This window comes from Melampsora larici-populina (assembly GCF_000204055.1).
Source record: "Melampsora larici-populina 98AG31 unplaced genomic scaffold MELLAscaffold_35, whole genome shotgun sequence".
In the NCBI taxonomy this organism is placed as follows: domain Eukaryota; kingdom Fungi; phylum Basidiomycota; class Pucciniomycetes; order Pucciniales; family Melampsoraceae; genus Melampsora; species Melampsora laricis-populina.
The window spans coordinates 891,805-908,022 of NW_006768799.1; the positions used below are offsets into that span (position 1 = coordinate 891,805).

Sequence of the window (16,218 nt, forward strand, 5' to 3'; positions counted from 1 at the left end):
CAGAATTTTGAAATCCAGAATCCAAAATTTTGGGAACAGTGTGGTGATCATTTCACATTGGATGACTTTGGAGAAAAAAAAACCTAGAGTTTTTTTAAAAAAGTGACCAAGTTTTGTCAAAAAGTGATCAAGTTTTTTCAAAAACTGGGCAAGAAGTTGGTTCCATTGATTGACAATAACAATCACAAACAAGAGCTCACTCAGTTTTTGAAAATCTCAATAAGTTTTTGAAAAACCTCACAGGTTTTTTTCTTTTTTGAAAACTCAACCGCTTTTTTTCATCAATTCTGCAAAGCCGTGTAAGTGAACACAGCCTTAGTATCATGCACAGGGGCTCATCATGCTCTTGAAACCAAATTTTCCAGAATTTTGAAATCCAGAATCCAAAATTCCGGAAACAGTGTGATGATCAGTTCACATTTGATGACTTTGGAGAAAAAAAAAACCTTGAGTTTTTTCAAAAAAGAAACCAAGTTTTGTTAAAAAGTGACCAAGTTTTTTCAAAAACTCAACCGTTTTTTTCATCAATTCTGCAAAGCGCTGTGAGTGAACACAGCCTTAGTATCATGCACAGGGGCTGATCATGCTCTTGAAACCAACTTTTCCAGAATTTTTGAAATCCAGAATCCAAAATTCTGGAAAAAGTGTGGTGATGACTTCACATTTGATGACTTTGGAGAAAAAAAAACCTAGAGTTTTTTTAAAAAAGTGACCAAGTTTTGTTAAAAAGTGGTCAAGTTTTTTCAAAAACTGGGCAACAAGTTGGTACCATTCATTAAAAATAACAATCACAAACAAGAGCTCACTCAGTTTTTAAAAATCTCAATAAGTTTTTGAAAAAACTCACAGGTTTTTTTTTTTTGAAAACTCAAGCGTTTTTTTCATCAATTCTGCAAAGCGCTGTAAGTGAACACAGCCTTAGTATCATGCACAGGGGCTCAATCATGCTCTTGAAACCAAACATTCCAGAATTTTTGAAATCCAGAATCCAAAATTCTGGAAACAGTGTGGTGATCAGTTCACATTTGATGACTTTGGAGAAAAAAAAAACCTAGATGTTTTTTTAAAAAGAAACCGAGTTTTGTCAAAAAGTGACCAAGTTTTTTCAAAAACTGGTCAAGAAGTTGGTGCCATTGATTGACAATAACAATCAAAAACAAGAGCTCACTCAGTTTTTGAAAATCTCAATGAAGTTTTTGAAAAAACTCACAGGTTTCTTTTTTTTGAAAACTTAACCGTTTTTTTCATCAATTCTGCAAAGCCCTGTAAGTGAACACAGCCTTAGTATCATGCACAGGGGCTCAATCATGCTCTTGAAACCAAATCTTCCAGAACTTTTGAAATCCAGAATCCAAAATTCTGGAAACAGTGTGATGATCAGTTCAAATTTGATGACTTTGGAGAAAAAAAAACCTTGAGTTTTTTTTTAAAAAAGTAACCAAGTTTTGTCAAAAAGTGACCAAGTTTTTTCAAAAACTGGGCAAGAAGTTGGTACCATTGATTGACAATAACAATCACAAACAAGAGCTCACTCAGTTTTCAAAAATCTCAATGAAGTTTTTGAAAAAACTCACAGGTTTTTTTTTTTGAAAACTCAAGCGTTTTTTTCATCAATTCTGCAAAGCGCTGTAAGTGAACAAAGCCTTAGTATCATGCACAGGGGCTCAATCATGCTCTTGAAACCAAACATTCCAGAATTTTTGAAATCCAGAATCCAAAATTCTGGAAACAGTGTGGTGATCAGTTCACATTTGATGACTTTGGAGAAAAAAAAACCTGGATGTTTTTTTCAAAAGAAACCGAGTTTTGTCAAAAAGTGACCAAGTTTTTTCAAAAACTGGGCAAGAAGTTGGTACCATTGATTGACAATAACAATCACAAACAAGAGCTTGCTCAGTTTTTGAAAATCTCAATGAGGTTTTGAAAAAACTCACAGGTTTTTTTCTTTTTTGAAAACTCAACCGTTTTTTTCATCAATTCTGCAAAGCCCTGTAAGTGAACACAGCCTTAGTATCATGCACAGGGGCTCATCATGCTCTTGAAACCAAATTTTCCAGAATTTTGAAATCCAGAATCCAAAATTCCGGAAACAGTGTGATGATCAGTTCACATTTGATGACTTTGGAGAAAAAAAAAACCTTGAGTTTTTTCAAAAAAGAAACCAAGTTTTGTTAAAAAGTGACCAAGTTTTTTCAAAAACTCAACCGTTTTTTTCATCAATTCTGCAAAGCGCTGTGAGTGAACACAGCCTTAGTATCATGCACAGGGGCTGATCATGCTCTTGAAACCAACTTTTCCAGAATTTTTGAAATCCAGAATCCAAAATTCTGAAAAACAGTGTGGTGATCAGTTCACATTTGATGACTTTGGAGAAATAAAAACCTTGAGTTTTTTTTAAAAAAGTGACCAAGTTTTGTTAAAAAGTGATCAAGTTTTTTCAAAAACTTGGCAAGAAGTTGGTACCATTGATTGACAATAACAATCACAAACAAGAGCTCACTCAGTTTTTGAAAATCTCAATGAAGTTTTTGAAAAAACTCACAGGTTTCTTTTTTTTGAAAACTCAACCGTTTTTTTCATCAATTCTGCAAAGCGCTGTGAGTGAACACAGCCTTAGTATCATGCACAGGGGCTCAATCATGCTCTTGAAACCAAATCTTCCAGAATTTTTGAAATCCAGAATCCAAAATTCTGGAAACAGTGTGATGATCAGTTCAAATTTGATGACTTTGAAGAAAAAAAAACCAAGAGTTTTTTTAAAAAAGAAACCAAGTTTTGTTAAAAAGTGATCAAGTTTTTCAAAAACTGGCCAAGAAGTTGGTTCCATTGATTGACAATAACAATCACAAACAACAGCTAGCTCAGTTTTCGAAAATCTCAATAAGTTTTTGAAAAAACTCACAGGGTTTTTTTTTTTTTTGAAAACTCAACCGTTTTTTTCATCAATTCTGCAAAGCCCTGTAAGTGAACACAGCCTTAGTATCATGCACAGGGGCTCAATCATGCTCTTGAAACCAAATTTTCCAGAATTTTGAAATCCAGAATCCAAAATTCTGGAAACAGTGTGCTGATCAGTTCACATTTGATGACTTTGGAGAAAAAAAAACCTTGAGTTTTTTTAAAAAAGTGACCCAGTTTTGTTAAAAGTGATCAGTTTTTCAAAAACTGGCCAAGAAGTTGGTTCCATTGATTGACAATAACAATCACAAACAACAGCTAGCTCAGTTTTCGAAAATCTCAATAAGTTTTTGAAAAAACTCACAGGGTTTTTTTTTTTTTTGAAAACTCAACCGTTTTTTTCATCAATTCTGCAAAGCCCTGTAAGTGAACACAGCCTTAGTATCATGCACAGGGGCTCAATCATGCTCTTGAAACCAAATTTTCCAGAATTTTGAAATCCAGAATCCAAAATTCTGGAAACAGTGTGATGATCAGTTCACATTTGATGACTTTGGAGAAAAAAAAACCACGAGTTTTTTTAAAAAAGAAACCGAGTTTTGTCAAAAAGTGATCAAGTTTTTCAAAAACTGGCCAAGAAGTTGGTTCCATTGATTGACAATAACAATCACGCACAAGAGCTTGCTCAGTTTTCGAAAAGCTCAATAAGTTTTTGAAAAAACTCACAGGTTTTTTTTTTTTGAAAACTCAAGCGTTTTTTTCATCAATTCTGCAAAGCGCTGTAAGTGAACACAGCCTTAGTATCATGCACAGGGGTCATGCTCTTGAAACCAAATAGTCCAGAATTTTTGAAATCCAAAATCCAAATTTCTGGAAACAGTGTGGTGATCACTTCACATTACAGTTTCCATAAAAGACACACACACACAATACACACCACCCAATCCAATCTATCCCTCAAATCCAATCTATCCCTCAAATCCAATCTATCCCTCAAATCCCAAATCCCAACCCAACCAACTTTTCCTTTCTCACCTTCAATTAAGAAATCTCATTCTTGGGTTCTTTAATCTTTTTCCTAAAAATCTTTCACATGAATTCATCATCATTTAGGGGATACAAAGTTGTACCATTTATACTTATTGAATTTGTCATTCTCTCATGATTCTTTTCATTAAGAAAAAATACCAAATGAAGGAATCAATGAATGAATGAATGAATGAATGAATGGATCAATGATTGAATCAATGATTGAATGGATCAATGACCCAATGAGTGAATGAATGAATGGATCAATGAATCACTGAATCAATGAGTGAGTGGATCAATGAATCAGTGAATCAATGATTGAATGAATCAATGATTGAATGAATCAATGAATGAATGAATGGATAAATGCATTAATAATCAAAATAACTAAAATAATCAAAAAGTAAAACAAACAAATACCTAATAAAAAAACAAAAACAAAACATATAAAGAAACCAAAAACAAAACAAATATATATAAAGATCAAAAGATAAAGATACAAAAAAAGATAAGAATCAATCAAAGGGGAAAAAATCAATCAAAGAGAAAAAAAATGTCTTTTAAGTTTTAATGTAAATAAATAATAGACCGAACAACGGGGTTTCTTTTTTTTTCTTAAATCTCCATATATCAATGTCAATTATAAAAGAAAAAAATTATATGCTATATAGATAGATAGATAGATAGATAAAGAGATAAATAAAGAGATAAATAAAGAAATTAGATTTGATGTTCAAAGAAGAAAAAGAAATAAGAAGAACGGAAGGAAAGAACCGATATACAAGTTCTAAGAAGAGAGATAGGGGAAAAAGAAAATCAAGTGAATTATCAAAAGAAAAAGAAAAAGATCATTAATTCAATTGGGTCTTGTACTGTTCTGATATATATGATCAAAAATTAAAAATGTATAAGGATGTATAAAGAGATATAAAAATGTATCAAAATGTATAAGGATGTATAAAGAAATATAAAAATGTATCAAAATGTATAAAGATGTATATGAAGATGTATATGAAGATGTATCAAAATGTTAAAAGAAGAACAAAAAAGATCAACAGAAAAGCAAAAAGAAAAAAGAAAAAAAGATTAAATCAAATGCTTATAAAAGAACAACCCAAACTCGAATCCAAAAATCTTCCAAAAAAGAAATCATAAAGATAGATGGATTCAAGTACTCTTAACGACCAAAACCATGACTCCATTCCCACTCTTAACCTTTCCAATCCTCGGCACACTCTCCCCACTACCTTCTTCTTCCTCCACACTCTCACTAGGTTTACTAGGCACAAAGACATCCTGTGAAGGAAGAGGAAGACTAGAAGGATCGAAAACCGGTACCACAGGTCTACGTTTGTTCATTGTAGATCGTTTGAGAGATTCCATGACGTTTAATCGTTTTGAATGAGAATTAGACAGGATAGGAGATCGCGGGTCGACTACAGTGATCGATTTCGAATGGTTGTGCGTCGAGAGTAAGGTTCCAAATAGTCTTGAAAGAGTTGAGGATGGTTTTTTCTTGTTGGATTTCACTTCGCTGGATTGAGGACTGGGTGGGGTTTGAGACTTGTGAGGTGATGAGGATGATGTGGTCCTCATCGAATCAGTTTGACTGCTTCCTACCTGTAAGACACTCTTCCTAAACGGATCTCGTTCTTCTTGAACAACTTTCTTAGGTGACAAAACTTTTGATTTGTTTTCTTTTTCTTTTTCGTTTGAAGAAGTACCACTACTGATCGGATTAAACCAAATCGATCGTCTTCGTTCTGGTATATTCAATCGGATCCGTTCACTCTCAATTAACTCTTTTTTGATCTTTCGTTGTTCTGCTTTTATTAGTTTTTGTCTTGATTTAGAACTCAGACTTGGAACTGGTGGTGGTCTTTCACTTGGATCTTGTTCACTTTCTGATAAGTTTACAGTAGGTGTTGAAGCTGACCGAAGGGCTACAAAAAAGTCGCGCAGGAATAGATGGATGGATGATGAATTTGAGAAGTTGAAGGTTGTAGAGTTAAAAAAGACTCACGTGATGGACGATGTACTTGTGCTAGGGGTGATCCACTACCTAGTAATCTACGTGATTGGGGTTGAGGTGATAGGGTACGTTGTTGAGGAAGTGGTGAGGTAGCATTAGAAGCTATTGAAGACTAAGTAACAAGAATCAAGAAAAGATGAGCCATGCAATCAGATCTCAAGAAAGAAAAAGATACTCACAGCAACACTTTGACGACGACTACGAGCATGAGGAGCCGTAGCAAAAGAAGTTCGAGAGGATGCATGATGAAGACTTTGACGATTAGAGGACATACTTCTTCTAGCCTCAAGTTTCCTTCTTCGAAGTAATTCAGCTTCATGATCAGGATCAAAAGGTAAGTGTTGTTGAGAAGGAGTAGGAGAAGGGTTATGGATCGAATGATGACGTGAGACCGGTCGATTAGATTGGAGTGAGAGATTAGAAGAAGAAGAGATTAAAGCATTGGCAGAATGGTAAGGAGATGAATAGGATTGACCGAGTGAATCGATAATCTGTGAGGAAGTAAGAATGAGATTAGTGAGATGAAGAAGAAGTTAGATGAAGTTGGATAGAGTACTGACAGTGGTAGTCTTGAAGTTAGAGATCTGATGAAGTGAAGGATCTACAAGGTTCAAATGTGAATTAGATCTACCCATCAGTTGCTGATGTAATCGTTGTTCTGGAGTAATGCTGCTGCTGTTCATTGGATTAGAAGTTGACATCTTGGTTTAATCGAAATTGAAATTGATAAGTTCAAAGAAAAGTTGGTTTGTAAAAGAATGAAAATTGGATAAGAACTTCAAGTGTAGATCGATTGGTGAGTTGGTTGGTTGAGAAAGAGAAAAATCAGAAAATCAAGAGAAAGAAAACAAGTGATAAGACTGTATTGAAAATTGAAAATCACTCTTTAGTCAAAATTAAAATCAATCTCATTCAATCAATAGAGACGAGGCGCGGATTCCGTGGTTCGCGCTCGTTATTAGTATGGTAAAGCACTTTTAAAGTGATTTTTTACTTTGGGATCTGCGGGTGATCGTGGATGATCTCACTTAGAGTACATGTGACATGCTACAGCATGTCACACCCCTACCTATCTAAAACCATGCCTAGGTATCGAGATGTCCAATGATTGACAGCTCAGCGTCAATGCTGAGCTTGTTCTCTGAACGGATGTTCTCTAACGGATCAGATCCCCTGTATACCGATTCCATCTTCCTTCCTCTCAGTTCACCAATTACAAGTCGATTTCGTCAACATGGAAGACAACCACTTAATATTTCAACCAAATGGACTCCCGGTCAGGTCTCCAGCCCTGCGTCATTCGCACGACTTGCTCCTCTGGTGGTATCTATATGAATTAGAAGAACTTCGTGAAATTCTCCAATACTTGCACGAAATCGAACGGCGAGGAGGTGACCCACTTCCCGACTTATCGAGTCGACGAGTCAACGTTGCAACCTGGCACCCGCACATCAGCAAGCTCACAACTCGATTCTACCCTGACGAAATCTTGGAAATTCACCACTGGGGTGGTTTTCCGGATTCGATTGTACTTCCGAATCGGGCTAAGGAGGTTGGTACCACCGCCCTCGCCATCTACATGGCTCGATTGGCCACCCCTTCCCGTTATTTCGATCTTTCGCAAATCTTTGGGCGTGATATCTCCACTATCGGTCGAATATGCCGCTGGGTGCAAGGATGGATCTATGAGAACTGGGGTCCCTTGTTAAGATGGAATGCCCGCCGCTTTACACCTGCCGTGTTAGAAGGGTTTGCCGCATCGTTAGTGGAGTCCAGGAATTGCCCAATGGATAATTGCGTGGGTTTCCTAGATGGTAAGTTCGAGTTTGATTGGTCAAAGCCTTTAGGTGTCTGGGTGTCTCATGACTGGTTACGTTCATCGCAGGCACGGTATGGCGCATGGCACGACCGAAGTACAACCAACGTGCTTTTTACAACGGCCACAAGCGAGTTCATAGTCTTAAATATCAGGCTGTGGTGACACCCGAGTAGGTGGGGTTTTGTAACTTTGATATAAGTGGGTTAGCTCACAGTGCGGCTTGTTCATCTCTTAGTGGTATCACCGCAGATTTAACAGAGGCGTACATTGGTTCACGCCACGATACAGCAATCTTGAGGATGTCAGGCTTAACCGAGGTCTTAGAACGTGATGCAAAAGGGTTTGAAGGTCAACAAATGATGTTGTACGGTGACCAAGGGTATCAAAATTCTGCAGTCATGCTGACACCCTATGCAGGTGTCAATCTCAATGATGACCAAGCTCATTTTAATCATGTCATGTCAAGCGTTCGGGTTGCAGTCAAACACGAATTTGGACGCCTGTGGAATATTTTCCGCATGACGCAGTATAAAGGTATGTGGCTCTTTCATATGTGAATCATAGTAAAATTTTAAGAACGAGTTGAGTGGTTGACTGACTTTTTGGTTTTGATTGTTAGACAACCTGAGGTTTTATGTCAACGATCTAAACTCTTTTTACCACTGTGCTGTGATATTGAAAAATTTGTTGATATGTTGTGGTCGAGGCACGATAGGGGGCGTTGCAGCTCCACCAAGCTTGGAAGTGTATCTGGGTGCCCGACATCTGGGTGCAGCTCAGGATGTTTGAGCAGTCCATTGAATTGTTTCCTAACGTGTTCAATCCTGTGTCTGTATGTCAAATTTGTAAATGTGGATCGGTGTCTCAATTTATTATATTATATTATATTGAATCATGTTATATCTTGAGTCAAGTCAAATTAGATATGACATCTGTTGATCGGTTCATTCCCCAAATTAGCTACCAGTGAGAATCGAGGACTCAAAACCAAAACGATATTTTGGTTGTAAGTGATCCAGATGACACATAATCATAAGGCCCTCAAATCCTTACACAAATGAACAACGTGATCATTATTTTGTGAATACATATCAAGACGAGTTGATCATAGCTCATTCATGTCAACCGTCAGGGATGGGCACATTCGGTGGTTTTCACAAAGAAGGAGTAACATTTTGTTTGATTGGTTAAGACATAATCGTGTTTCAAAATACAAGAAATAAAGAAATAGATTGACAACATAATAGATATCGAGAAGTCATGTGTGATCAGAGTGCGGGTGAAAATCAATTTCCACCAATGACTTGAATTAAACATTGGGTTGTGATAGTAATGGAGAAAATGGAAATCAAAGCCATGGGTTGAAAGGTCTTAGGCTGAGCGGATTTCAACAAACGATTATCAAGGTGGTGTTGAGCCAAATTACAAGACAATCAGGCCTAAAACCCTCAGCAAAGGCTAGAATGATCCCATGAGTTTGTCAGAACTCGCCGTTTTGTATAATTTCATAAAGAAGTGAAACCGTGAAAAACGTACCATCTTGAAATTTCAGGTGGCGCTGCTAGCAGTTGGAAATCGGTCGGCTAACGATTTGAGGACTGATCCCAAATCGGAAAGTGACCCTTGGACACTTACCATTGATGACTTTAGGTCATCAATCTGGTGATCATTTTTTTCCTTATGATCACGAGCATCCTGGAGCTCTTCCCGTCGCAAGGCAATAGTCGCATGAGCCGTCTCCGAGTCAAGGTCAAGGCGAGCTTGAGTTTGAGCCAGCTCGCGCTCGCGCTGGAGGTTGATCACCTTCGTCTGTTCCAGGTGGCGATCGAGGGCAACTAAGGTGAGATCGTTTGCCTTTTCGGCAGCTTGACTACTTTTGATAGAAACATCGATGATCTGACTACCAACACTGTCGTCCCCTGCTAACTTCTTACTCAAAGTAGCACGTATACCCTTCATTGAATTGGTAGGCCGGTTAGTAGTACAAGCCTCCCCCTCATCGGAGTCATCATCTTCGTCCTGGTCGTTTTTGGCCTGAGGCGGTGCTGATCAAGGCCTGAGAGCACGTTGGTCACGTAGCTCATTGGCTCGAGCAATGGCCTTGGTGGCTGCGGCTTTGGCCGCTTTGGCCTCTTGAACCGTGTCGATCAACTCCTAGGTGATGGACACATCAGATACACAATATCTCATTCAACAGAGGATGCGGGATTTCATAGACACTAGAATTCATATACTGACCTCTTCTTGTTCAGCAAGGATTTGAATCAACTCGCGCAGTTTTTGATCAGTCTCGTGGGTGCCACTTGCGCGCAAGCTTGTTGCTTCAACTTGCTTCAGCCAAGTCTTGGATAAGTAGTCGTACCGATTCCTCAAGGTGGTGGTTTTTGGGTTTTCAGACAGATTATCAAACATTTGACCGGCTTCAGGGAGTTTCTAAATGCGGTCAAGTTACATAAATCAATTGAAATGAAACTAAATCCAATGTGAGTCACATGATATAACTTGCCTTGATATAAACTGTACATTTATGAAATCGGTCGTTCTGCTCTTTTTGAACCGCAAAAGGCCGGAATTTAATCAATTGGGTGAGCCAGATTACGTCGATTTTCCCCGGAGATGGCCAACGCATGCGGCTAGGAGTTGCTGTTTTATTGTCTGAAGGAGTGGTTGAAGTCGAGGTGTTTGGTGGTTGAGGTGGAGTGAGATTTGAAGACATGGTTGATGGATGATCAGGTGTAATTATACCCGGCAGCACCGAGAACCCCGGTCTGGAGGCAGGGCCTGAGTCCGTTGGATTGTTCGATAGCCCAGTAGAAGTGGCACCTTGATGTTGATTGGGTTGATTTGGAATCACTGGAGCAGTAGGACGTTGAAGGTCGTGAGTTTGACCCACCTGATTGATATTAGGTGGGTCAAGATCCATACGGTTTGTGCCTCGTGGGCCCACCAGCTGCTCGTGAGGTAAGTGTGAGAAACCTTGCCCAGATGGGTCAGAAGATGGTGAAAGTCGTCCAAATGGCCGATGTTGGATAGTAGGTATGACATTCGGGACTATCAAAGCCACTTGATCAGTAAGAGGATGTGCTGTAGAAACTGGAGTTTGCATTGTAAGCAAACCTTTTGATTGACCATGTTTAGACCGGCCAGATTGGTCCAGATTGACTTTCTGGGATCCATCACATCGTCTTCGAGTGAGTGGTACATCCACAAGATCACCTCGAGCGGTTACTGGAGAGATCTTCCGGATCAGGTGATTTTTGCTACCAACACTATTTGCTGGGGTTGATGAAGGAGTCGTGGTTGAAATCGAAGATGAAGAAGCAGGACCGGCATGTCTGCGAGCTGAGCACAATCGCACAGCTTTGCCCACTCAAACCAAACAAGTTTCAGATCAAGCAATTATCATCAATCAGCGTCATTAAACTCACCTGAAGGACCTGGGGGAACATTATCATCCTCCGAATCCACCAAAAGATCTCGCATACACTCGTCTTCCCCTGAAGATGAATGAGGTCTATCTTGTCGAGCAACATCCAGATCATATCGGGCTGAAGCTCGAAGATCACGAGATGGTGTGACACCATCTCGCAACCATGGAAGCGGATCAGATCGATGATCCAATCCATTCAACGCCCTCGCAGCATGACACACTCCGTTGAAGGAGGCTGCCAACCTGTCATTTGAGAGAACTCTTGTTGAGCGCCAGTTGACCATACTATCGTAGTCTGCAGCTGACCGCCAGGTCGGATGAGATAGGTCGTGCCTGAACGTATGCGCCGGAAGCTGGCCAGGCCTATGGAGAGAGTCAAAGAAATGTTTGAGCCATCAACCCGCCAGGAGGCGTGATCGAAACACTCACGTGGGCTCGCTGGGCACCCACACGCCCCCCGTAGGTGGCTGCGTGTTGCGACCAGCGTGAAACAATGATTGGTTAGATGGTAGCTCTTCCTGCGCAACACTTCTTTGAACGAAATAAACTTACCAATTGAGGAAGTGGAGCACAAGGTTTGGCACTGCCTTCTATATCTTGCACGGCAGAGACGGTTGAAGGCACGACAGGACAGCCGAGTTTCTGTGCAGATGTCCATGCCCAATTGATGTCAGAAAAAGCCCACCAAAATCTAAAGATCAAGTGTAACAAGACCGAATCGCAGCAAATCACTCACAGGGGAGAATGGCCTGGTTCCATTGCGTTCAAACTCGATAGAACCAAATGTCACGTTGTTTCCAAGACCAACTGAAGCGCCGCCATTTAAACCAACATTGGGCGAGTTGATATGAGGCAAAGCAGGGGAATTGGCCCCTGAATGCGGACCGGCGTTACCAGACTGGTGGCATGTAGATATGAGCAATTAGGCGCAGAACTTTCATAAGATCACGCATAACCCATATCAAACAACATAACTCACCTGAACAGGCAAGGTGTTGGTCACGTTCAGGCCGGTCATGGGTGACCAATTAGCTTGAGAGTTCGGGTTAGACATTTTTAACTTTACTGAGAATACCATTTAAACCTTCAGTTATTCCTAATGCTTTGGAACGATGAAATGGAGAGCAGCAACCCACTGGAATGTAAATAAGATTTTTGTTGATAGCTACAGGCAAGGATGTGAGCTTTGAATTTTCCACCGAAATATTTAATCAAACCAGAGAAAAAACACTAACCACACCGATATATATTTGAAAGTTTTCGAAATTTTCAGATAGCTACGGAGAAAGATGTAAGCTGAAAAAATCACCACAAAATCACCACCTCAACCAGAAAAGAAACTAACCACACAGATACGGAATTCAAGATTCTGCTTGAGGGGAACTGATGTCAATTGGGCTCCATATATATACATATGTCCATTACCACCCCCGTGACCTTTCACAGAAAGGGTTTTTCAAAAGCCATAGCTATTCGCTGTGAATGAAACTCACGAAGGTCATCCGGAGCAGCCAAATTACACGAAAGTGCAACAAAGATCAAGTTTGAGAGGTGAGATTCTCAAATGATAGACGAAAATGTCCTCAAATAGTAAGAAAATCAGGAGGCCCAAAAATGGACCTTCTCGATTGCGTACTATGCAATGCGATGATTCTGAAGTAAGCCACAGAGCTTCATCAGACACTCATAACAAAAGATTGGAAAAATTCTTGCCTCACTGAAACTAAGTGAGGTACGACGAGAAGAATCCAAGTGAGTTGCTAATCCAATTATATATAGCGTCTCAAATGGTACAATAAGCCAAATCTGGTACTCAAATGAGAACAATCGTGAAAAACGACTTGTTTTAGTACTACACAGACCACGGAATCCGCGCCTCGTCTCTAATCAATTCCTTCTCAATCACTTCGACCAACTTATCACTTCACACCCAATACTCAATAAATAGATAGTAGCTCAAATTAAAATTAAAATTCTTGAGAAAACAATCAGTCAATCTTATAATCTACATAATCAAAAAGAGTAGCAGCTATTCGTAAAGTCTGTCGTCCTTTTTGTGAAATGGGTCAGTCGATTTTTCTTTTTGTCTTTACACTCACCTTTGAATCTTGATAAACCAAACCTAGATCCGTTTCAAGTTTTGTAAACCAACTTAAACAGATCCAAAAAAAAAGAAACCACGCTTGAAGTTTTATATAGATATATATGTACTTTGAATGAAACTTGAAGAAAAACCTTAAAGTAAAGTGTATTGTATGTGATTATAGAAAGATTAAAGATGAAGAAAATTAAATGAAATCAAAGGTTTTTGGAAGTGGATTGGTAAAGCAGAAGGAAATGAAGAAGAAATGGTCAAGAAGAAGATCAAAACCATTTTGTTTGATTTTTTCATTCAAACGTTAATCTGGAGTAAGCATTTGATTTTGATTTTGATTTTGATTTTGATTTCAGAATTCTTCTTCTTATGATGAACCAAGTGAAAAACCTGATCGATTTGAAAAAAATCCTACATATCACCAAGTCAGCCAGAGTCAAATCCAAAGCCAAATATAAAGTATATTGATCATCACTTGATTTGGTTGAGATCGACTATCACAGCATACTAAAGAAGGATAAACCATTGAAAAGATTTAAACTGCGCAAGAGGTTTAAAGATTCTCTCCATTGATAAAGTGAAATTCGAAATCCCAAACATTTCATTCCTATTTAAAGACCACAAGTTCAATCGCCCATTACTTAAAAAGACTTAGGAGAGAAACTAAACTCGGTTGAAATGGAAAACCATTTTATTAGAAAGAGTTTGAATGGACAAGTAAATCGTATTGAGGACAACCTTTGGAGGTTAGCCAAGAGGATGATCAGTTCCATAAGCTTTTTAAGAAATTGTAAACTTATTTACTTGTTTACCATCTTACTAAAACCATTACTTTTCTGAACCATAAATAATTCTTCATAACAATAAGAATTTATTCGGTTCTGGAAAGTTTTCTTTTTTAATGATCATCAGAGGCTGAGCTAAAAATCCGGTGGAATGAAAACTCATGAAGTTTGCTTTTTAAATTCAAACTGAACTTGATTGGATTGGTTAGTTGAGCCTGTCTTCTTTAACAGATATGTGATTTATCATTCGAATGGTTTGTAAATTGTACATTGTACCAAGAAGACCTGCGATCTGGGGTTTTTCAACTAAACTTAAATTGGTTTAAATCAAGTGTGTTGAGCAAATCTTTGTATCTTCAAAAATTAATTTCAATGTTTATAATCTTGTACGTTCCTGAAAATGTGTATAGAATTCAATCAGGTAAAAGATCTTGAGTGCTTAAACTTCATCAAAAAGTCAAAGTCTTACAAAGATAAAATTTAGAAACCCCATTCGAAAAGAAAAAAAGTTAATCGTTTGTATAGATGATATAGTAACAAAGAATCCAAAAATTATCAAAAGTCATACAAAGATATAAAGTAAAGAAGTAAAAAAACTACAAAGGTTACAGAAAAAGGTTTAACGAATTAAATCAAAATGATAAGATGGAAAACAGATCGGTTTGAGAAAAGATAAGAAATGCAAAACAAAAACGATAGCAACAGAAGAAGAAAGAGAAACCGGTTTCAATACAAAAAAAAGTTTAATGTTTTGTTTGCAGAAAGATTTATCTTTGAATTTAATATGAAAATAATTGATGAGCCTTCATAGAGATAAATAATAATAAATAAGTTCAAATGAATAAATCAAAACCTAAACTGTTCATAACAACTTCAATAATACTCAATTTCAAGCTAGCTCACAAAAAAAACCAAAGGAAAAGCAATAAAATCAACCTTTAGTAATCGTATTGACCATTCAATGAAAAAAAGGAAAGAAAAGAAAAGCAACTCACGAATAAGAAAGCGACCTTACGAGGATGTAAAAGGTTTAAACCTACTGGGTTCAATAAACTTTGATTAACTAATTCTAAGGTACGTGTGAACCTGATCATTTCCTTTCCAAAAAGAAAACAACACAATCTAAGTAAGTTTTTTGATGTTCTTTCCTTTGATGTTCTTTTCTTTAATGTTCTTTTCTTTGATTTTCTCTCTGATGATTTTTGATTTGATTTGGTTGGGAAGGCAAAGGAATGAAAATAATTGACTTACTTTTTTGTAATGAGGAGTAATAATCAAAGGTAAAAGATACAAACTCAAAACCGAAAACGTATTATCTAAAATCGATTTATAAGGATCATAAGCCGATGCTAAGATCCCATTCAAATCATTCAAAGTGTTTTGTAATTGAAGTGGAGTAATCTACCCAAACCCCAAAAAAGCAACCAAAAAAACCAAAAAAACCAAAAAAAAAAAAAAAAGGAGAGATGGTTTTTAGAAACTTAATTAAAAGGAACAAGAAAAACCACTTACTCTTCCTTCAAGTTCAGTAACCCATCCATCCCAAAACTGAACTCGTCCACTAGTCGCACCTTTTGCAGAATAATCTCGTTCGATTCTTACAATTGCTCTTGGTTTGGTTTTGCCTATGATTCCTATGGGTGAGGTTCCAAAGATTTCAATCGGTTCTTGGTCTTCTTCTTCTTCGGCTTCTTGGGCTGGGTTTTCTTCGATTATGTCTTGCGGTTGGGGTTGGTGAGGGGTTTGGGTTTGGTGGGAATCGGTTGGGTTCATTGGGTTTGAGGATGGGTTGAGGGATGTGGTTGGGTTGTGTGAAGGAACTTGATGATTGGAATCTGATGATGATGATGATGATGATAGATTAGATTGATGAAATGAAGAAGGATTGTTGAGTTTGATTGAAAGAGTTGAAGTCGATGGTTCATGGGATGGATCGATTTGTTTCATTGAGATTGGATTTGTTGTGGTTGAAGTGTTTGTTGTTGAAGTTGATGGTGGGTTGGTTAGTTTTAGTTGAGGTAATCCCATCTTGTTGAGAAGTCGAGAACTCTGAGTGGATTTGATAGAAAACTTTAAACTTTAATCTTTATGATTGGTGGGAAGAAGTTTGAGGCTGAAAATTCAGAGTTT

The 16,218-nt window shown here is 38.0% G+C and overlaps 2 protein-coding genes across 2 annotated transcripts; both read right to left on the reverse strand.

Moving 5' to 3' along the window:
• Nucleotides 1-10,266: 10,266 nt before the first annotated feature.
• Nucleotides 10,267-11,967, reverse strand: MELLADRAFT_65611 (uncharacterized protein; the record flags this gene model as incomplete). The annotated part of the gene is made up of 5 exons (XM_007413216.1): nt 10,267-11,147; nt 11,207-11,571; nt 11,638-11,726; nt 11,761-11,899; nt 11,945-11,967. The coding sequence occupies 5 exons, from the start codon at nt 11,965-11,967 to the stop codon at nt 10,267-10,269; spliced, it is 1,497 nt and encodes a 498-aa protein (XP_007413278.1).
• A 2,456-nt stretch (nt 11,968-14,423) lies between these two features.
• On the reverse strand, nt 14,424-16,181 carry MELLADRAFT_72570 (uncharacterized protein; the record flags this gene model as incomplete). The annotated part of the gene is made up of 4 exons (XM_007413215.1): nt 14,424-14,982; nt 15,084-15,185; nt 15,340-15,489; nt 15,601-16,181. The coding sequence occupies 4 exons, from the start codon at nt 16,114-16,116 to the stop codon at nt 14,962-14,964; spliced, it is 789 nt and encodes a 262-aa protein (XP_007413277.1).
• Nucleotides 16,182-16,218: the final 37 nt, after the last annotated feature.